The 22,648-nt window shown below is 40.2% G+C and overlaps 2 protein-coding genes across 3 annotated transcripts; one reads left to right on the top strand and one right to left on the bottom strand.

Moving 5' to 3' along the window:
* Window positions 1-576: 576 nt before the first annotated feature.
* Window positions 577-15,910, top strand: LOC136438614 (G1/S-specific cyclin-E1-like). Of its 2 annotated transcripts, XM_066433499.1 has the most exons (12): window positions 577-688; window positions 1,146-1,207; window positions 1,329-1,416; window positions 1,544-1,597; window positions 5,302-5,395; window positions 7,816-8,015; window positions 8,534-8,680; window positions 10,464-10,559; window positions 11,595-11,735; window positions 12,495-12,606; window positions 13,081-13,238; window positions 14,071-15,910. In XM_066433499.1, the coding sequence occupies exons 2-12, from the start codon at window positions 1,176-1,178 to the stop codon at window positions 14,185-14,187; spliced, it is 1,239 nt and encodes a 412-aa protein (XP_066289596.1). In that variant the 5' UTR covers window positions 577-688; window positions 1,146-1,175; the 3' UTR covers window positions 14,188-15,910. The 2 variants fall into 2 exon arrangements, with proteins under 2 accessions (XP_066289596.1, XP_066289597.1); XM_066433500.1 differs by lacking the exons at window positions 577-688; window positions 1,146-1,207; window positions 1,329-1,416; window positions 1,544-1,597; window positions 5,302-5,395 and adding an exon at window positions 6,305-6,435.
* An 829-nt stretch (window positions 15,911-16,739) lies between these two features.
* On the bottom strand, window positions 16,740-22,105 carry LOC136438615 (uncharacterized). The gene is made up of 3 exons (XM_066433501.1): window positions 21,656-22,105; window positions 20,551-20,844; window positions 16,740-18,627 (listed from the first exon to the last, which is right to left on the bottom strand). The coding sequence occupies exons 1-3, from the start codon at window positions 22,103-22,105 to the stop codon at window positions 18,508-18,510; spliced, it is 864 nt and encodes a 287-aa protein (XP_066289598.1). The 3' UTR covers window positions 16,740-18,507.
* Window positions 22,106-22,648: the final 543 nt, after the last annotated feature.

Below are 22,648 nucleotides of genomic sequence, written 5' to 3'. Positions count from 1 at the left end.
CCACAGACACACCTCCAACAGCTGCCATTTTCCTTCTCCCTCCAACTTTGCCCGTCATGTGACTACGTCTTGACCAATGGTCACTTCGATTTTCTTCGACGCCTCATTCTCACATTCCCTCCTTCCCGCGGATGGACTAGTACACTTTGAGCATAGGGATGGTGATCATACTAATTCTCTAATAACTGACCAAATAAGACCTAAACTTCAAATCTTCTACATAAGTATTAGCTTTTATTCAAGCATATATTTATATTTGTGTGTTTACGGGAACTAGACACGTCATATAGAATTTTAGTTCGAAAAGCACTAGGCTGCCCCTCCTATTTCCTACCATGTGAGAATTTCGCGCCATATTTTTTAAAACATATGTAGACGTCACGAAGTGGAGCAAATTGACATTGAGCGTCACCAAACGCAAAATACCCCTTTTCAGTTTGAGCAGTTATCAGCTTAAAAGATCAAACATTAATAAAATATAATCATTAGTATGATGATTGTATTATTATACATTGGCAATTATTAAATATATGAATCATATGTTTGTTTTTGGCTTAGCTGCTGTTACTTTGCTTGTCTTGGCGTTTGGTAACCGCATTTAGCAGGGAGGCAGGGCTGTTGGCGGCCAAAGGACTTGGTGTCGACGAAGCTCTGGGACGGCTGTGTGACGGACCCCTCTGTGAATTTGGTGTGTATTTTTACTCAACGGCGGTCATTTTGCTCCATATTTTGTCATCAGGTAGCGAAGACTTATATCTAAGCAATTATATCGAAGTGGAGGAATTCCGATCACCAGGAAACGACGAAAAATTCGATTTTCCAAGCGTAGTCGATCCCTCTCAGTCGAAGATGGCGACCTTTTGTGCTGTTGTGGGATCGGCTCGTTTATCGGAAAAAAAAGATTAAAATGTAGAGCATCCGTCTCACAAAATTCTTACCAAATAATGTACAAAAACCAATGACATATAGTTCTATCCTACCAAGCATCTTTGCAATTTTTATGACGAACTTTGACGAAACACAACAGGAAAAGATTTGGCGCGAACTATCACTGGGTCATCAAAGATGGCCGCTTCCCAGATTTTCTGATTGTCGTTGGTTGGACATATTTTTGTGGCGTATTTTGACCATTTTTTCTCTTTCAGGATCTCCAGGCTTCAACCAACGAGAAGTGGATGAAGGATTGTGATAGAATGTCAAGAAGAAGGTGAAGAAATCCATACTTCGGCGGTGTAAATTCAGCCCTGTCCTGACCCTAATGAAATTTGGATTTTGTTTCAAGTATCAAGATGGATTCCAAATCATTGCGAATTATTTATTTTTTCCAGTGTGAGGCAAAAGGCTAGAAAGCAGAAACTTGAAACGACTGAAGAACCAGCCTTCGTACTTTGCACAAGAAAGAGAAAGGCATCGCCGGTAAGAATTTTTATGTGCCCAAAAATGTCGAGCTAAACGGAAGGATTTGCTACAGTGTCATTCATTCATCTTCATTTCACTTCGGTCCCAAATGTTTTGTACTGAGCTAAATTCATTCGTCTCACAGGAAAACATGGGGAACCAAGACGTTGCCAAAAGAAGACAGCAGTTCCAGATCCAGGTAAAACCGCCGGATTTAACTCATTCTTACCGGAAAATTATAGCTTAATCGGGGTATTGTTTATTTCGCGCCATGTTTATGTTTGGCCCCACCGCTTCAGCAGCTACCTGGTCTTTCGCGCGCCCGCGAAAAAAAATTTTCCCGCGAAAAACCGCCCCGAATTTTTAACGATTTTGAGCAAAATTATCGAACGATTTTTGATTATAGGTAGAAAATATTCTCAACAACAGCTTGGTGTAGTCGATATGTTGATTTAGTTGTGGATTTTTTAGTTAGAATGCAAAATGTTGAGAGACCTTGGTGTCGCTGACCTGGCGGAGGCCCCTGTTCTACCGCTGGGGTTGAAAGGGTGTCGGGTGCCGCCCGGAATAACCTGAACAAATAGGGTCACGATGTAAAACGCCCCAATCCACCCATTCAAGTTACAGTATTTCTTTTCAATTACTTGTGTCTTATACTTCACTTTTCCGTGCTTTTCTGTGTAAAATTAGATAGTCTTAACTGTAGAAAGTTTTTAAGTGTCCTCATTCGTTGCACAGAACAAGTGCAACTTAGAGGTGACCCCACCTCCCATTGTACACTTGCAAGACGTAACAGGTGAAGCACTCCCCAAAACCCGGACACACAAGAAAGTGGGGACTTCTTGTAGTCTTAGAGTCTGTCTTACAAAATTTCACAATTCATTCAAATGTTGTGTTGTGGGCAAGGTGCCTAGCATGTAGTAGTCTTGTCGTAGTTTGCTCTCATGTTACATGGACCCAAGCTAGTCATATATCATGCCTTTCAGGCTGTCACCCACAGAAACACAATAAGAGGATATAAAATTGCTGCCTTAATAGCTGTATTGTATTTTAGCTGGCCACTGTAGAAAGATCAACCCAGGGTCATCTAGTGGTGACCAGCTTCTAAATCATGTAAATGATGCTGAATGAGAAAATTTATGATGTGGATGGCTGTTCAGGGTGCCCTGTACTGTTGCCAAGGGAAATCCTTTTTTTACAAATGAAAGGCTGCAGTACAAACTTTGATGTTGTTATTCAATTTAGGTGTGAGGGGAAAATTACCGTGCCCCATCAGCACATACAACACTGCCTAGAATGAGGTGATAAACTTTGCCAGTGTGTACTAATAGAAGACCCAGATTAGCAGGCACTTGTGAAGTACCTGACTTACTTTGCATTGGAGGACCTGAAAATTCGGCATCATGCATGGAAAGAAGCAGCAATGCTAACGTTACATATCATATTACCAAATACCTATTAAATTGCTCTCAGGAGCCTGACTTTTTCCTCACTTAACTTTGATCCTATTTGGTTATATACTTCTTGCTTTGGCCATTCATTTAAACTTCCCATGACAGACTTGCTAGGGCTGTAGCCTGTAGACATCACTGTCCCTGCTATTAAAAGATTTTTTATTTTGACACGACATGATAAGAGATCAGTACGCAATCAGACTCTGAATACTGCAGCAAGACAGCTGACATCTTGAGTTTGCTGATGAGAAGACAAGTCACTCCCCGAGTCCTATACAATCTTGAGTCAAGCCCTTGTCTTACATAAATATCGGAATACATCACTCCTTATGTGCTCTACAATGCTATAATCTCACCTTTGCAGTAAAAGAGAAAAAATCACTGTACTTAAAGATGAAAATGTCTTACATAAGAGTAAATGATAAAGGAAATGGTCCTTGGGTACATATTTTAGTACATATGGAGTTAAAGTTTGTTATGGTCTCATTCAGACCGCAAGCATGTGAGTAAGACCTGTTCATACCAGGATATCCCAATTCAGTCCCCCAAATCCACCTAATACGGACTGTTCACATCAGGATTCGTGAATCAGGATCAATCCTGTGCCCTTGGTGAATCCTGGTATGAACGCGGTCCAAAAGTTTAATAGTTACAGAAGACCACGCTTATCTTGTTAGGCGAATGTTTGCAGCAAATTGCGCTGTGTTGTGATAACCAATTGGTCCGGTGTTGAGGTGTTCTGACCCTTGCCTTACTGCCACTGCTTCATCCTTTCAGTGGAGTCACAGTGTTCCAATTTTCCCTTTTAAGTTGGACCTAGCTTTTTGTTTGCCCCTGTGCACGGCCAGTTTTTTGTAAGGCTGGGAGAAGCCATTGTTTACTCTGAGTTAAGATAGGGGGCAAACTGTGGGGGTACACTTTGCATGCAGGGGAACAATGGACCTCATGCAGTCCACATCCTGTCAAATTTGCACCTTTCCCATGCTGCACGCCTCCCAAATGAAATCGAGAACCCTGAAAATCAAGGGCAAACTGAAATTTGCATTTCTCGCCCACTCTATCATTTTAGGAATCATACGACAGTCAGATGCCAAACTGCCCAAGTCTGGATTGAGTGTGTTAATTTAATTATACTCAATGAAACCATACAAGATAGCAGCCAAAGACGGATGACAAATTTTACTTCTGTGCGAAAAAGACAATCCCACCTTGTCTCTTATTGCAAACTTACATCATCATCAAAAACTTACATAAAATTTTCCATTCACAAACAAATCCTCTAAAATTGCTCCAAGACAATTAAAAGGTGAAGATCAAATAGAGGCTGCCTTTGATAAAAGGGATATTGTAGGCTACTCAAGATAGGAGCCATATAGATGCTCACATAACAAAGGAATGTTGTCTATGAATACTTCTCGAGTTGCACTTGCAACATCTGAGTTTGTAACACCTGTGTTTTGTGCAGAATTTTCCACCTATTAACAATGGCCAGGTGATAATTACAGTAGTTCTAGCCTGGCAGACTACAGATGGAATTTTCCACTCTTATGTCACTACTTTAAAATGGCTGGAATACAGATATATTCAATATTGTATGTATTTTTGTCAAACACAAAGTGTTACACAATTCATTAATAGTGCTATTTGCATACAACTTTTAATTGATACAACTTGACAAGTAATTTGGATGTTGACTGCTATAAAGAAAGTATGGTATAAACTTTAGGGAGGCAATAAGACACAAATAATGTGTCTGGAACATAATTACTGATACTAAATTAGGAGGTAAGAGACCTCTAATTAAGTCCATAAAGTTTATGAACCTATAGCAACAATAAAACCCCATGACACAATCAGCTTTTATTGTCAATGTCACATCGTGTGGTCGATCAGCTAGTCTAGCAGACATAAGATAAGATGGAGAGGTTGTAGGTTTGATTCCTGGCTACATGTTGTGAGCTTGGAAAAGGCATGTTACACAACTTTCCTCACTCAACCCCGGGTATGAAAATGGGTACCTGACTTTGGTTTGGGAGGTGAAAGGAAATGGTTGGGCTCCACCTTCCAGTACTGTGCCCTAGACATAGTGGATAACAACTCGCTGCTCCTACAGCCTCAAAAAGGCTGTGGGACTAGCCTCTACCAGCCTCCACGGGTTGCTGCGAAAATAGTAGAAATTGGCCAAATAGAGATGAGGGGAGTCAGCTATGGAGAGAGGGTCAAATATGCAACCCTAGCGAATGATACCCTCCATGGCCAAAGTCCCCTGGCAAATGTTCTCTCCAGTACTGTGCCCTAGACATAGTGGATAACAACCCACTGCTCCTACAGCCTCAAAAAGGCAATGGGACTATCTTTGCCTTTTTATCAACATCTTACATGCATGCATCTTGGTATTTATTTATGTTATGACTTGTTTCTTACAAGGTGATCTGTTTTTGTTTTCCAGAATCGCTGGGTCCCCATCTCTCAGGGTTCACATGTAGGCAGTAGTTTCATTGTTGCCACAGACTCAGAAGAGTTGAGGGCAGACTTTGAAGTAGGTGAGTATCAGATGAAAAGCTCAACAATTTACCTTTGCCAAGATGGTTATGTTTTCGGTGTTGTTTGTCTGGATGTGTGTTTGTGGACAGTATAACTCGAGAAGCTGTGGATGGATTTATACATTTGGTAGGTGGGTAAGGGTCGGGAAAATGAAGGTCAAATTCAATGATAGGCCGCCTGCTCTAGGCGAAATGTTGCTGCAACGGAACTGGTCAAAAGAGTTTATTTTATTTTCCTAGGGACATTCTTTATGTAAAGTTTATGAGTACGTTTTTAGTTTTTACTGACTAAAGAAATAAGATTGTTATTTTACACGAGTCAAAAATATTTCCCTCTTTGATATTTACTATTTTGTCGTACAAGACGCTCATAAAATTACATGGAAGTTTTATTGGAATGTAACACTGGAGTCTTCTAGGATGCAAACAATACTTGAAGACGGAAAGGATACATACTATCAACATGTCATTTTTTATATTTTAGGTTTTGATATTGTAATTGCTGAAACAGTTGATAAAAAGTTTCTATGTCTGCCTAGCAACAGCCTTTATCCAGGTCAAAAACTCTTCCCAGAAACCACCTGAGGTAGTGTAAACAAGGAGGTTATACAACCTCCTTGTTTTGAATATTCATCAACAGTCGTGTTAAGACACTAGCCTTGTACGTGCACAATAAACAAAACAATGGAGACAATCGTTTGTGTGCACAGACAATGACTTCTGCTCATGTACATCAATGCATGGAGGAACCCAGAGCAAGCTTCATCTTTTGTCAATTTGCAAATTTATGTACCTCAATATTCATTGTCTAAGTTTGTAAGGGGGTGTTAAACTCATCAGCATTTGAATGTAAAGAAAACAAAAACAAGCTGTGGGAGGTGCTGACCAATTAGGATTGATTTTGGCCATTGGACGAAATGACTGAGCGTGCTCAGTGAGAGGGACAAACATGGCAGACGCAGGAAGGTGGAATTGTGCTTTCCCTAGTTTTGCCATGATTGACCCTGTCTTAGAGTGGAGAAAATCGATTTTCACCCCCGGTAAGTGTTGGCTTAAGGTCCTATATTGTCAGGGTCGAGTTGTGATGTTTTTTGCTCAGTTTTGAGTACTTCATTCGGGACAGTCTCTTGTAGTGTCAATGATAGTTACCAAGTTGGAATCCAACTTCTCAAGACATAGTTCCTTTCTTTAATGTGACTGATGCTGTTTTAACGTGTGTATGACAGTTTAAGGTCGGAAGAAAGCAGAATTTACTCCAAACCATGTTTGAAAGAAGGTTGCTTTTGTAGAGTCTAGTATGGGTGTGTATTAGGGATTTTAGCCTGTCTGGCACCATGTAGTTGATTAATTCATTCATTTGGTAGTGCTGCTGTCATTTCAGCAGGAAAATCTTTTAAGCATCTCTACTTTATCCAGGAAATATTCAGTACATTCTGTGTCAGTTTTAGATGCTATAAATCCATGTCCTTTTGCGGTAGAAGCAATTCTATAGTGCAGTACTCACTGAAGGGAGACATTCGCAGTGTCACTAATTCGCAGTGGAGAGGTCATAGCAAAAGAAATTGCAAAAATAAATCAATGCTTAAGTTTTAAGATTTACAGTAGACAGGTTACAAATTGAGCAATAAAACAAGCAATACATTTCTTGGTACCATTACCATGCATTACTGTAATGAATTGCCATCTGTGCCCTGGGGGTTTTTAGAGGTGAGAAGAATGTGTAATGTTTATGTTCTCTTTCTTTGAAAGAAGGCATGCCATAAATCGTCTCAGTGTAAGTTAGGTCTGTAATTTATGCAGACAAGAGCAGTGCAGTGAGATCATTTGGTTCTACTTTAAACACAGGTTTCATAGCTAACTGCTGCCATAGATCGGCTGATCAGTCACAGGCTCTTTCAGGGCGAGAAATTTACTTCTGTGGATAGGTCACATTAGGTGCTCTGGTGCACCTAAAACTTATGATTAAGCTCTAAAGAAAATTTTAAGCAAAGAATAAAGTAGAATATCTGCATAACTTGCCTACACAACGTGAAGCTTCAAAAAATTGAAATGAACCTTAAGTCTACAGCTAACTTTAAAAGTGACACACCAAAGGTTTTCCTTTTTTTTTTAGGCAAGAATATACTGTATACTATTGTACAATGGTACCTTTACAGGAAGGCAAAGAGCAACAGTAATACACCAGCTTGAACAGACCACAAAATTTACCTTCTAGATTATGTTTGTTAACTCTAATCATGATAGGGTATAGGAGATTCTTTTTACACAACCAGGTAATCTCACTTGCTACCTGTCGGTGTCTGTCAGATACCTTCTCAGAGCTTCTGACTGGAGTTCTGCTTCCCACCGCTATAAGTAGCCGATGTAGGTGGCGCTGATGAAATTATTTTCGGATCTAACCATGATGTTTCCTGTTCCAGGTTCACACTTCCAGATCAGGAATCTCCTCAGCGACAGTAGACTATCACCGTTACCCGACCTGAACTGGGCCAGCTCCAGAGAGCTGTGGTCGCCCATGTTGGAGAAGGAGGCTCACTACAACAGAGATCACAACTACCTGAACAGACACGAGGGGCTGGCTCCGCGCATGAGGGCCATCTTGTTAGACTGGTTAATAGAGGTACGGTCTCAACATAAGATAAAGATTTTCACTTGTTATGTTTGTTTGTTATTTTGTTTTGTATAACCAGAAACCTGCCTTTATGCGCAACACACCAGTTTTTTTTTACAATAAGCTATGTTAGACCGGACTGTAAGGTTTGATCCACTCACACCGGGAAAGACCCATCTTTAAAGTGCTCGTGGTGTGGCTCTCTTAATTTCAGAGTCGAGTGGGGAAATAGGTCTTAAGTGTTTTTCCCAAGGTGCACAACATTGGGGCCTGCTAAGAATTCAAACCCAGTATCTTTAGATTCTAAGTCAACAAACATAACCGGTAACCACAAGAGCACTTTGCTACATTAATGTTGATAACCGCTTGTAGCTAGGATATGGCTGCAGATGCTGATTGTTACAGACAGCACATTTAAAGTTTGCTGACATTTTTCAAAGTAACCTGCTAGAAATGTAGCTAGGAAGCATTAGTTTTATAAACATGTGTACTAGAAATTCTAAAAAATGCTTTCCTCCCCTCTGTAGGTGTGTGAAGTGTACAGATTACACAGAGAGACGTTCTACTTAGCACAGGACTTCATCGACAGATTCCTGTCCACAGAGAGAGACTTGCCCAAACACAGACTACAGCATATAGGCATCACAGCTCTCTTCATAGCAGCAAAGTTAGAGGTAAGGACTGACAACTGTCAACTCAAAATTAAACAGTTCAGGTATTGGCTGCAATACAACAATTTGGGGGCAGCAGCTTGTCTTCCCTCTGCAAACAGAAGTATGGTAATCAGTTAGTATGTGTAAGTTTGTCCTGGTTAGGCCACACCAATTTAATTTCTTGGTTAACAGATTTTTTTAAATTTTAGCAAAAAAGAATCTTGAAAACAGAAGGCTGGGGTGAAAACTTGCACCTGACCCTGTTCACTCCCTGAAACTGTGTGCACCAAAGTACAAACTTTCCTCTGAGATACTGTTTTCCTGTTTATTTTCCAATCTAGCATTTTTTTTAAATTCCGTTAACCAAGAAATTAAATTGGTGTGGCCTTAGTGTTAATGTTCTAGAAAGTCAGAAAATGATGACTCATGACTGCACCCACACAGTTACGTTATGTTTTTGCAAACATCTTGATAATATTTTTTTTATAACTGTCTGCAATGGCTTGTGCCCATTCATTGATAAACAGAAAAAAGATTCCAATGTCTTGTGATTTTTAATGTCTTGTATTTCTTGAAGCAGCTGTTCTTTTCTCATTTTGTAACATTTCACGTCTCCTGAGTCCTGTGTCTGCTATGCATCTGTCCTCACTATTCTTCTGTGTTTGTGTTTGTATCCCCAGACCAACTCATATAAGTCTTTTATCTTTTGTTGTCTCCTCTAACTTTCCAAGTTGAGATTCTGAAGAATCAGGTAAGCTCTAACTAATGATATCTTTGTCCATTTACGTCCACTTCTACAGGCCTCGAAATTAACTTTTTTCCCTATTGTCCCTGAATCGTCCCGAAAGTGGATTTCAACTGTCCCGAAAGTGTCCCGAAGTGTCCCAACCAGGGCCAAAGATGTGAACTTAGTGGGGGTTCTGGATTAAGTTCCAGATGTTCATGTTCAGCTTAGAACCTATACTCAAGTCTGAACCTGAACTCAAGCCATGGCATATGTGTGTTAGAAATATATTTTTTTCAGTTGCATACAAAATTGCATGTTGGCAAACATTTTGCATGCAAAATATAATACATGCAAAATTATATACAGTCAGTACTACTCAGTAGTAAACACAAAAGCCCTCAAACAGTGAAGAATTCCAACATACAATATACAAGTTTTTAAGAAATCAATACCTTTTTCTAATTTAGTAAAACTTCTAATATGGCAAAAATAACAAAGAAGTACTTAATTTCGCCCCGAGAAAGAATAAAGCACGATGCTGGATTTAATCTATCATATTATCGGGCAATATCGGCCCTCTATCGACATTTGAAACTGCAGTTTCACAAATTCTCGTTAGAGGGCGTTGTGTCGTTCTCGCGTGTTATTGCGAGATTTAGCGAGAGTTCGCTAAAAATTTCAAGATGGCCAGTGTTTATTTCTATTCTTCGCCAAATGGCCGAAATCGCGGGAGTTTTTATTGCTTTTTTGGTGTTTTTAGGCACAACTTAACAGGTTGACTACGGATGGAACTATTTAATAAACATTTCCCAATGGAAATGGGAACATCTTTACCGCAAAATCTTCCGCTGAATCGAGTTCCTCCATGACGGGGACTGACTCAGAATTTTCTGATTGTCCCGAAATAGTCCCGAAACGTAAGTTGAATTGTCCCGAACCCAAATTCTACTGTCCTCGGGACACGGGACATGGTTAATTTCGAGGCCTGCTTCTATTTCCCCTCTCTTCAAGCATGGTACTATTTTTCTGCATGAAGCTACTGTGTGAGACACTTACAAGAACTTATGATATTTGCAGGAAATATACCCGCCAAAAGTGACAGAGTTTGCCTATGTGACGGATGGTGCCTGTACAGATGAAGAAATCCTGGATATGGAAATAGTTATGTTGAAGGTAACGCAAACATCTCTATTTTCCTTGGTTCAGACCCTAGTGGCACATAAGGCAGCAAGTTACCTTACTGTTTCATTAGGCCACACCAATTCAATTTCTTGGTTAACAGATTTTTTTTTTTACTTTAGCCCGAGGAAATCATTAAAACAGAAGGCTAGGGTGAAAACTTGCACCTGACCCTGTCAACTCCTTGAAACTGTGTGCACCAAAGTACAAACTTTGCTCTAAGATTGTTTTCATGTTGATTTTCCAATCTAGCATTTCTTTGAAAATTCCGTTAACCAAGAAATTAAATTGGTGTGGCCTTAGCAGGGTATGTTTTTACAGGGAGGGGTTGCTAGTCCTTTTCCTTCAACTCGTTCAAGGCACCTACTCGAACAAGGGACCCCATTTTATGTCTCTTCAAAAAGACAGGTGCAAACCCCACTGAGATGTCCTGACCCAGAATTCAAACTGGGGTTAGCAACTTATTGTAACCAGGAGCTCAACTGTGAGGCTGCTACAAGTTGAGCTCTAGGGATACCCTTTTTTACATAACTGAGTCCTGTTCTGTTTTAAAAAAGGTACACATCTGTAAAATGTAAAAGTTAACAAAAAATATAGAATACAACACAGGGTATTACGTATTACCCGAGGTACCAGCCCGACCGCGGGCAGGATCGCCCGTAGGCCGGAGGGTGATCCGACCCGCGGGAGTGCTGGGACCAAGGGTGATGCGGAATATACCGTGTTGTATTTTATTAATGTCATACCCACCCGAGAAAACACACATTTCAATGCGGTATGCGCCCGAAGTTGAGGGAGTTTTGTGTCCTCAAACACAAAACTGTAACAACATTGATTCCAACCTCTGAGTCTGGTATTCAAATTTTCTACGGCGGCGCAACTCGAAATGTATTCGAAATATTCTATAGAAGCCCGTGTGATACAACTCCCGAACCCTATGTGATACGGAGAGTTATCATAGGTCCGGAAAACCCGTATCAGGCCCAGGCATGACATAGATATAATGATCTCATTCTGTTGACCCCACAGGCCCTGAACTGGGAGTTGTCCCCGATGACAGTAAACTCCTGGCTGAATGTCTACCTCCAGCTGGCTAATCTGGACGCCATAGACTGCGAAGAGTTCTACTTGCCACAATACTCAGGACACACCTTTGTACAGGTTGCCCAGGTAACAATGGCCTCCAGTATATCATGTATCTTTATCTGCATGTATGCCCATGGTCTCTAGACTCTTTTCTTTACTAGCGAGTGAGAGCTTTCGTAGACCCAAAAATCAGTGGCAAAGACCTGTCTTCTTATGTAATAGCAGCTACAAGTAAAAATGACAAGTGTTTCTACATAGGCCACAGCAATTAGATTTTATGTATACATCTCCTGCAGACTCCAAGTCTATTGAGAGAGTGAAAAAAAGAAACAATATATTTTTTAAATTTTCTTAATTTTTTTATTAATGTGCATGCAGATCTCATCCATGAAATTTACTTGCTGTTGCCATATTATACTTGAGATAAATGAATAAATCACTTATAGGTTGATGTGCAGATAAGTTTTGTTCTGTTGCCTAAGCCTGTGGTGTTATTTCTGTAGCTGTTGGACCTGTGCATGCTGTTTGTGTCTTGTAAATGTAATAATAAGATAGGAGAAAACTAAGCTGGGGGAATGATAATTAATAGTGATAAGTCGTCACCGTTGCCTGGAAAGTTACATATCTCCATCTCAAAACAAGTCTACTTGCTAGTTTTGTCAATTTTCAAGTTGTATTTGTACAATTACAGGTTCAGACCTGTACCTTAACAATTATACATGTACATGTATTAGGCACACTGCCCTAGTTGGTGTCCAGATGAGTTTTGATCGTTGCCTAAGCCTGTGATGTTATTTCTGTGAGTTTTGATCGTTGCCTAAACCTGTGGTGTTATTTCTGCAGCTGTTGGACCTGTGCATGCTGGACATCAGCTCCCTGCAGTTCTCCTACGCTGCCATTGCCACTGCTGCTCTCTACCACAACAGTTGTCGGGACATCTGCCTCAGAGTCTCAGGTAAACAAAATATACTTTCATTAATTCACTTGTAAACAAGCCTTGTGACAGTGAAGGTCATAAACCCTCAGTGAAAACGATGGTATTGTAATCAATTGATGTGTTTGTTTGTTGGTTGGTTGGTTGGTATTTGAGTTCTACATTGATGTAGATATTGCATATGTTGGAAAACCTGTAAGGCTGAAGTGGTGTAATATAGGATACTTGGAGAATTGAAAGTATAGTTTTGCTCATTCATCATGAAATGTAGAAGCAAATTAGGTATTGCAGTATTATACAGTAATCATCTCTTGATATTTTTGTTAATTTGTAATATCTATAGTATGTAACTAGTCCTAAAGTTTTCACTCCTGACTGCCGTTTTATGACAAGTAATGAAAGCCGAGTGTAGATACTTGATTCTTGTATCTTTTAGAACTAGTCTTTGTACTTCGTAGGTCTATCCCTTAACAGTAAAGTTGTGTCCTTCCCTAGGTTTTTCATGGGAAGAAGTGGCGCCCTGTGTGCAGTGGATGACACCGTATGCCATCACGAGGAGAGAAGCAGGCTACGTTCCACTCAAGATGTACAACCAGATCAGTCCAGAGTCTGCACACAATATCCAAAACCACACCTGTGATCTGGCTATGCTGGTGAGTTTAATTATTCAAGCAGTACAGTGAGTACGGCAGTAGAGTGAATGGGAGTACACGGGGGTGTCCCTGTGGTGTAGTGTCTGCGCTTCTGTTACCAGCCACATCTGGTTTAAATTACTTGGACCAGAAGGCCCGGGATCAAGCCCCAGGTAGGACACCTCTGGACGAGAGGCGCATTGAGTCATACCAAAGACTTTTAAAAAATGGTACATACTTCTGAAACAGTATGGAAGTTAAACACACTCCACTGCCAGTGGACTAGCCCCCTGCTGCAGTGCTTGCACCACAGTGTGGCCCAGGGCTATGAAACGGGGGTGGGCAGCACCCTATACACCTTATGGTGTGGGAGGATTTTAACTTTAACTAACAGTGAGTACACACCGTCCACCAGTAAATGACTGATAAACTGGCAGACGTACAAACTACTAAGTATCTTACTTCAGCTCAGAAAAAACAAAAAAAGCAATAGTCATACCTCTACTTATCAATCTAAGATTGCAGTATTTGTTTTTCCCTTGAACTATCATAGAGTTGAACTCTATGCCACAAAGTGCAGTAGGGGTATCCTCATTAGATAGCTTTAAACAATGCTTGTAAGTTGTAGCTAGCTGTGACAAGGTCGTTCTGTGTTATATGAACAGCTGTTGCTGTGCCACGTGCCCGGGAAGCTGGTGTGTTACGGGTTGTTATATCGGCAATACAGATACCTTCTATCTCTCATATTTATTCAAAATTTGCAGTCATACCTCTCACAACGGTAACAAACTTTGCTGTTTTAATTCTTTCAAATGTTGATGTAAATTTTTGTCTGTTTTCTGAATCATTCTAGGAGAAAGCCCAGGCCAGACAGGCGGAGATGTCGGCCCTGTCCCGAGCCAGCCCTCTGTCCATCCCCGGGATGATCACCCCTCCTCAAAGCAACAAGAAACAGCATACCACCAATTGAGGGGATGGTACATATGGTACCAGCATTACCAACCAACATATGGTGTCCATAGTCTTACAATATACCAGTCTCTGACTGGAACACGGCAGCTATCTATATCTTAGGCCACACTAATTTGATTTCTTGGTTAACGGATTTTTTAAAAATAATTTTAGCACAAGGACATCATTTAAACAGAAGGCAGGGGTGAAAACTTGCACCTGACCCTGTTCACACCCTGAAACTGTGTGCACCAAAGTACAAACTTTCCTCTGAGATTCTGTTTTCCTGTTGTTTTTCCAATCTAGCATTTTTTTTAAGAATTCCGTTAACCAAGAAATTAAACTGGTGTGGCCTTATGTACAGTTTTCAAATTTTGAGAGTGAATGGGAGTTGAAAAGGAGGATAGAACAGTGTTGAGTTTCACATCCTTGTGTTGCCCCTTGCTTATAATGGAGCTTGTAACAGTTTTTGTTGAAAAGGAAGTACACATACATTTTGTATGTTAAAAAGGTTTACTTGTCCTGCCACTGAAATGCTTTGAGTGTGATTTTTTTAGCTCGCTCTAAAAGCTGCTATGCTCCACCTATCACTGCCTATAATCATTTTCTTTTGAAGATATTTTCAGCATCCAAGCAATATCACGCTTGCAATTTACGCGGGTATGTGCAGCCAGTATGATAATATGCTAGTTGACAAATTAATGAATTGAAAGTCCCCGAAATTTTTGTTTGCTTATGCATGCATTGTAAAAGATGAAGTGTCTTATGCAGATCTTTTTTCTGTCAAGGTAGACTGTATAAGAGACACAACGCACCCAGAAAGATAGGGGTCGATTTTAGTTTTGAAGTGTGGGATTGAAAAGTGTGTCTTAAAACCCAGTCTTGTGCAAATGTTGGGAAGGTAAAGTTTTCTTGAAACGTGAGCTTTGAGTCAAGTAGAGGGGACTTCATAGGATTTCTTGACAGAATGTCTTCCTAAGATGGAATAGAGAAGTGCTCATCGAGGAAAAACAACTATGGACCAAAGGGTTATTCAAATTTCCAAAGTGAAATGGTGGGAAAGAATTCCCCCAAATTTCGTAAGCATGTCCCCTTGAACATGCAGAAATTATTCCACCCTAACATTAGAGATATAATTAGCAACTTGATGCAGTCATGTGATATGCAGATGTGTCATAAATATGCAGATTAGTCACATCTCAAGTGCAAACCGATACATATCTCAGGGTGATTTTTATTTTCCGGTCACAAATTTGGCTAGGTATGTTTTAAGCCAAATTTTTAGTTCCTAATGAATTTTGTATAATTGTTTTTATTATTCCGTATACAGATGGTTGATGCAGTGTATTTTAGACCACTCAAGGATACGAAAAAGTGTGAGAACAATGCTGTATTCTGTACCTCTGAGTAACAAAGTTAGGAAACAAGATTGTGGTGGTATCTACACATTGTTCAGAGGTTTTACAGTGCTGCAAGTTATTTTGAAGACGTAGACAAGGAGAATTTAGACTTAGGTGCCATACAAGTTGGTACTACCGGAAGCCGACGGTTGAAACATTTTTAGACTGTAAATGTATTTATATTTGGAACCGTGGCTTTGATACCCCTTTGTGTGAATTTTATGACATAACCTGTATGATGTAGCAATTTTCATCATCATATGTCAATGATTGCCAATTCTTTTGCAATGTGAAATATATCTTATCAATTGCACTTCACAAATAAAAGAAACAAATACAGAACATTTTAGGGTTTTTTTTTTTTCATCTTTATTGAAAAGAGAATATCAACACACATACGATGGCCAGCATGACTGTGACATTTCCTCTACTAACGTCAGGTTGAGAAATTCTTGCATATAAGACCAATGCAAACAATCATCTTTTTCATACACTTGGATAGTCTTCAAGACACATAATGTAACAGACAGAAATACTTATTCTAAGACTACACAACCAGCAGGGATGCCTAAGCATTTGCACAAATTTGATGAAAAATGGAATCCCGCAGCTCGCAGAGTCAAAACAAAATATTGTAGGTAGAGGCAGAAAAGGGGACCTTTTCCCAACACCGCGTTTGGTGGGTTGGTTTGTATAAAAAGCGCCTTTTTTTCCAAAGATTTCTAGCTTTCACTTTGTGTATTTGTCATAAAATTCATACAGATGCTTAGGCACCCTTGCACATGGTAGTGCTGATGCCCTGTGGGCATCACCCCAAAAAAGCCAATGGTTATCTTACATTTCCCATGGTAGGCTGAAAGTACTTTACAAAAGGAACACTCATTTCATTGACATCGGAAAGTTTCTCCCTAATTTCGTATCAGAAAAACAATCTGAATTTGGTGCTTTATTACATACAGCTATAACGTTCATACCAGTGTTGGAAAGAAGCATTAGGATATAGATGTATTTACAGCTGATCAGTTGTGGAACAAAATCTTATATATACAGAAATGAAAACTACTGAATATGGAAGCATTACTGACCCGGGTGACACTTTTTTTTAATCAGAACAATTTCTCTGAACAAAAATATTCTTGGGTATTGAAGAAGATCCCTTTTTTTGTTCTACCTATTTATTTTTTTACATTACAATCAGCACACAGCAATCTCAGAAACGGCACCCAAAACAGTCCAAGCACAAACAACAGTCAGAAGATAATAGTATGACCACCAACAAATGAACAATCCTGTACTAACACTTGACTATAATGAATGGTTGACCAACTGGAAAGATATTTTCTCATGATGATAATATCATGATGCAAGTGCCAGACTTAACCCACTTCCCAATACGTCTTGTACATTTTTTTCTTCATCATATCTTCTTCACAATTTTCCCACACTTAGACATTCCTACAATGGTAGGATCAATGAATACATTTTCTTAGCTCCGTCTTGTACATTTTTTTCTTCATATTTTCTTCACAATATCCCACACTTAGACATTCCTACAATCAATGAATACATTTTCTTAACTCCATATCAATTACTTTCGTCTTAGCCACCATCTACAACTGCACATGCTACTTTATATGGCACTATACATTGCTGGACGTCTAAACGAAAGAATGGAATTGGTATTGTTGCATGGCATGATGAGGAAGCTCTCAATGCAAATCATGTAGAAAGACAATTCATCAGACAATACTATTCACACCATAAAAATTACAAAGACATTTTTCCAACTTGAATATATTGGCTTCTTTGCACTTTCTTGAAAAGGATACAAAATTCCAGAATCATCATCATCAAATACATGGTGTCTGTGGGAATGAATATGTTTATGACCTTATTGATATGCAAAAATGCAACAGTTCCAGGGACTTTAATTGAAGTTTTCCTTTGGAAGATTTGTGCTGAGTTTTCCCTTGGAAAATTTGTGCTGAGGTTGCCATTGCTATACAGATGGTAACATGTATGCATAATCAAAATTCTGAACAAACCATGTTCTCTTACTGGTATCAATTGAGAAGTGCTAACTCTAAGACCCCATTCATACCAGGATTCACAAATCTGAAATTACCCAGGGTACCCAGAATCAAATCAGGATCAATCCTGTGCCTGGGCGATTCACGAAACCCGGGGTTTTTTTTTTTACATTTTTAAACAGGTATCGGAAAGTGCTATTTAGGGATCTCAAATCCATTTTCCATTGTGAAAGAAAAATGCGTTCTTTCCAAAACTTATAAAGGTCCGCGGATAGAGGGAGAAGGCACATTAGGGGCTCAAAGCACAAAAATACTGGCATTAAAAAGTCAATTTTTCTTTCACGGAGGTCACAGCGAAATCTGAATGTACAAAATGGAGGTTCGGACGGAAAAATCAGTACATGTTGCACCTTGATGCAGGGCTGACTCCAGGACTCGTGCTACGAAATTTACTTGTTGGGACGGTCAAATTCGTCCCGTCCATCCAAAAAATGTCAACTTCATAACATGACATTATATTTTCGTAACCTCTAAACGACAGATTTAACGACGAAAATCAACAACATTGGCTTCCGAACTCCAGCTGAATCAAATTTTGCCTTTTCTTTTGCAATGCCCTAACCCTCATCATGGTTAATGCCTTTCAAGGCCTGCAATACATTAACTCAACATCCCCTCCCCAACCCCTAATAATGAGTATAGATGGACAATTAAGGCTGGAGACAGCCCTGCTTCCCATGGATTAATTGCTAGCTTGATCACAATCCCCATTCAATCTTCTCTGGTGTCCTGATTTTGCCACAGCAAATGAACAATCACATTTTGCTACAGAGTAGTACAGTCTCTTGACAACAAGACTCATAACATTCCTTATAGCTAAGCTTCAATGGCTAACATTAAAAAACGACATCATCTGTGCTTTTGACGAGCGGCCTTGAACCTGGATACCTTCTTGGGAGGAAGCTCTGATGTAGTGTTTGAATTCACGGTGGGTTGAACATCTTTTTCCAAAACCTCTCCAGAAAATGCCTAGGGTAACAAGCATAGAGTAAGCATCATCTAAAGAGGTAGGTTACACTGCATCATAAAGGTCTAGAGAGAAAAAGATCCTGTAAAAACAACTTAATTAGCATATAATTATGTCAAGCCCACACTTAACATCTATTACCATAATACCGCCACTAATCATAATACCGCCAAATCTAAAAAGTGATGAATTTTAAGAGATCTACTCGTGCAGCAACAGTGATTTCCGAGGTATGCACACTTCAGACAACAAGGTGTTTAACACACTCTGAGAAAGGCCTCAATAACGAGGCATTCGAAGACAACGAGGTCAAATGTTTTCGATCCCTTATCATGACAGGCGAGCGCGTCGTGGCCGCGTGGGAAGAACATATCATCACGCCATCGCACGTTGTTCGCTGGATTTGCATTTAATAATCGCACGTGCTTCAAGCTCAAGACGATTATTTAAACAACAGCAAAATAAAGTTTCTTTTACTGGCCTTCAACTCGTGTCAAAGTGTGATCTATCGTCAAGAACGGTTGTTTAATCGTCGTAACTGCGGTTGACCTGGCGCAAAATAGAACGTCGCCATTTTCATTGTTTTCGCCCGAGACTGGCTCCTCCCCCGTATTGCGTAACAGGAAATTTCCCGCGAAAATCTCGGCAAAACCAATAGTTTGCAGGGGCGGATGTAATTTCTACAAAGCACTGAGAAATGTTTTGCATCTACATGCATCACACTATATGCATGATATCTATAGATGAATTTTTCACCAAGGAGCAACAGTTTACAGTAGGATTATGATATGAACCCTTCTATTGTTTGGTCCCAAACCGCGGTACCAACAATTTGCACCCCTCCGCTGCAACTGGGGACCCCATGCGTACGTCGATACCATTTGTATTTGCATGGGAGACGAAATTAGTAATAAAGATTTACTCAGGAACCAATCATTCGTCTGTGATAAATAGCTAAAGAAAATGTCTTTATTTGTAAGGCACACTTGGGATTATTCCATAACTGGATCGCCGCCGCCGGGCCTCACGAGAGAGCTTCTCCTGATTCACACCCAGCGGCATAGTAGACCTGCCGCGTCAACTTTAACCCTCAAGATATCAATTACAAGGGGTGGTGGGCACGCGGGACTAGTTGCGATCTTGACGATCTTAAATTTTTGGATAAGACCAACAATTAATACGACCGTTACACTGAAAACGAAGCCGCCATTATGTGAACTGAACCATAGTAGAACGCCAGACGTAAGTTTTACGTGATAGCAGTTGTGATGGGCTACAGTAAATCAAAATTCGCAACAGTAACATCCGTTTTCGAGTGATTTTTTTATCCCCAGACATCGTAGTATTTTTAGGGCACGCACTACCCCGAAAGAAAGGAACAACAGCTGATGTATAATGGTGAAAAATGGGGAGATAATTGCCGAGTTTCTTCCTGGCGGTATTATGGAACCCCCTTCCGCGCGCACGCCCGTTCTCGGTGCATTTCCGCAACATCTTACGATTGCGATATTTCGTTTTTAGGAGATCAAGAGAGACAAAAAAACATACTCAGCATAAGTGGCAAAGGTAAGCTATAACATCGACATGTAATCAGGAAAAAATAATGAGTTGCTCCTTTGCTAAATTAGTATCACTTTAGAAATTGCAGTAAACGTGGCGGTATTATGGTAATTGATGTTATCTACATACCAAAAATCGTGACGATCTGTCAGCCCCTTCTTGAGTTACTCTCTTTCAAAGTCTGAAACAAAATTGGTCACTGCAGTTCTAAAAATAGCTGCTAGGGAGCTCAAACCTATACCACTAACCTTAAAAGTCAAAGCCTTTATTTTCCTTCGAATGCAAAGAGCATGTCTGATATTTTGAGCAGATGTATGTGCTTCATGTATTTAATGTTTACAATATTGCAGAATATTTGTACTTACCGACTTCGGCGCTGGCAGAGGAGGTGGTTTTTGAGGCTCTGCCTCCTCACGATTCACGTTATTCTGAACCACCTCTACTACTTCCTCTCTCAATAACTTTTTCTTCAGGATGGACTTGGGTTTCGTGCCTGAGGTTGGCTTGTCCTCTTCTGGCGGGACCTTAGGCACAGAGTTGACCTGACCTGGAGGTAAGGTGTGTAGAGAGGGTGACTCCGGCTGGTGGTACAGGTTGTAGATGTCGGCAGGGCTGGTAACAGTTCCCTCGGATGGAACATTACTCTCATTGACCGGGTCCTGAAAAGCCACAACAAAATCAATATTTCAGCACAACATATTTAGAGACAGTGTGGGTATCTACACATAAGGGCTGAGGCCTCCATTCATCTTAACTGATTGAAAAAGAAAATGCATGACAAGTAAACCAAGTATCTTTTCTTTAAGAAATGTAGTGTTGTGAATATCATAGCTAGGAAAGAAATCTTCAGAAAAATATCAAAACCGGACATTCTGCTGCAGTACCAAAGAAAGCCACCAAGGGGCCCCAACTTTCTTTGAGAGGACAAGACCTTAATACACGCTGAATTTCACGACAATCCCTTGATAGCTTGTGGTATGTGGATCAACCATACAAACACCGCTACCAAAAACAGTCTTGGCAAAGGTAATAAGAAAAAAGGTGCAAAGCTAGAGCTGTGTACCGGTGATACAGTACCGGTACAGTCAATTAGGTACAGGTCCAACATACCTGAACCCTGGTGGACCGTACTGGACGGTACTAATCAGGTCAAGCCTGACTTAGGAGATGGCCACTTTGACAGATAAAATTACTATGAAATTACCGTGGCAGTACACTTAAGCCACATCTATACTATACTCCATCACATAAAACACATTTGCAAAGCTGGAGTCAAATATTCATCTGTGTTTTCATAAAAATAACACAATCAAACATGCTTTTGTCCTTATTGAAAGGCTACCATTTTCTGAACAAGTAGTTTAGGTACAGGTTCAGGTCCGGACCTGTACCTTAACCCGTGTACCTATACCTGTACCTAAAATTTGTTTCAGTACACAGCTCTATGCAAAGCAATGCCAGAGTACATACCAATACCTCCTCTGTTACAGGCAGCGGAGTGTGGTGGAACACTATCCTTGCTGGAGTTGACGCATCGCTGTCATCCTCGTAGTAGGGTACATGTTTAGGGTACGGGATGTTAGCCACTGTTTTCCCATCATGTGGCTTTATAGCAGAAGTCCTTTGTGCTTTTAGACCTTCTTCAGTGCTGTCAGTTTTCACAGATTCCTGCGCCCCCCCTAATTCCTGCTGGTCCTTCCATCGGACTGACTTCTTCTTCTCCTGAAGGGCTTCAGATTCAGCGACACGATGCGCGCTGTCGTACTCGAATCTTCTGCTCATTTCCGCTTTCCTAATCTGGGCTGCGATGTCGTCGTCCGTGAAGTTGATGTCACTGTCGTCGTCACCATCATCCTCATCATCCTCCTGGTACCCCTCCTCATCCTCCTCACCCTCCTCACTGGACCACAGCCTGGACATTCAGGGGAAGGGACAAAAACAAACGTAAAGGAACAGAACTTTTGGTTACTTTACATACTAGTATCAGTTGATCCACTGTTTGAGTGTCTGCTACTGTAAATGCAGAAATTTACTGTGAACTTAAAACCACTGCAACCAAAGCAATGTAAGGAACAGAACTTTTGGTTATTTTAAATATTAGTTGATCCACTGTTTGAGTGTCTGTTACTGTAAATACATAAATTTACTGTGAACTTAAAACCACCGCGAACACTCCATTTTCTTCTCACCGCGAAATTCAACCATCGCGAATATAAATGCAGTTTGATCGTAAATGCAGGAACACACATAACTGTTGTACTAAGTTGTTTCAATTCTGAATGTCTGATATACTAGTATATTAAAAGGTTTTTGAGCAATTTTACGAATTAGAGGGAATAGACGAATTTGCAGGCATTTCCAAGTTACCCCAAAACCAACAAAAACAGTGGGAGAGCCCTGGAGTACGATGCAAAACAAGAGAGGACTTGATTTGGGGGTATATATATCTAGCATAGAAATGTA

This window comes from Branchiostoma lanceolatum, chromosome 7, assembly GCF_035083965.1.
Source record: "Branchiostoma lanceolatum isolate klBraLanc5 chromosome 7, klBraLanc5.hap2, whole genome shotgun sequence".
Classification (NCBI taxonomy): Eukaryota; Metazoa; Chordata; class Leptocardii; order Amphioxiformes; family Branchiostomatidae; genus Branchiostoma; species Branchiostoma lanceolatum.
The sequence above is the reverse complement of the archived record's forward strand: the minus strand, read 5'-3'. Positions and strand labels throughout refer to the sequence as shown.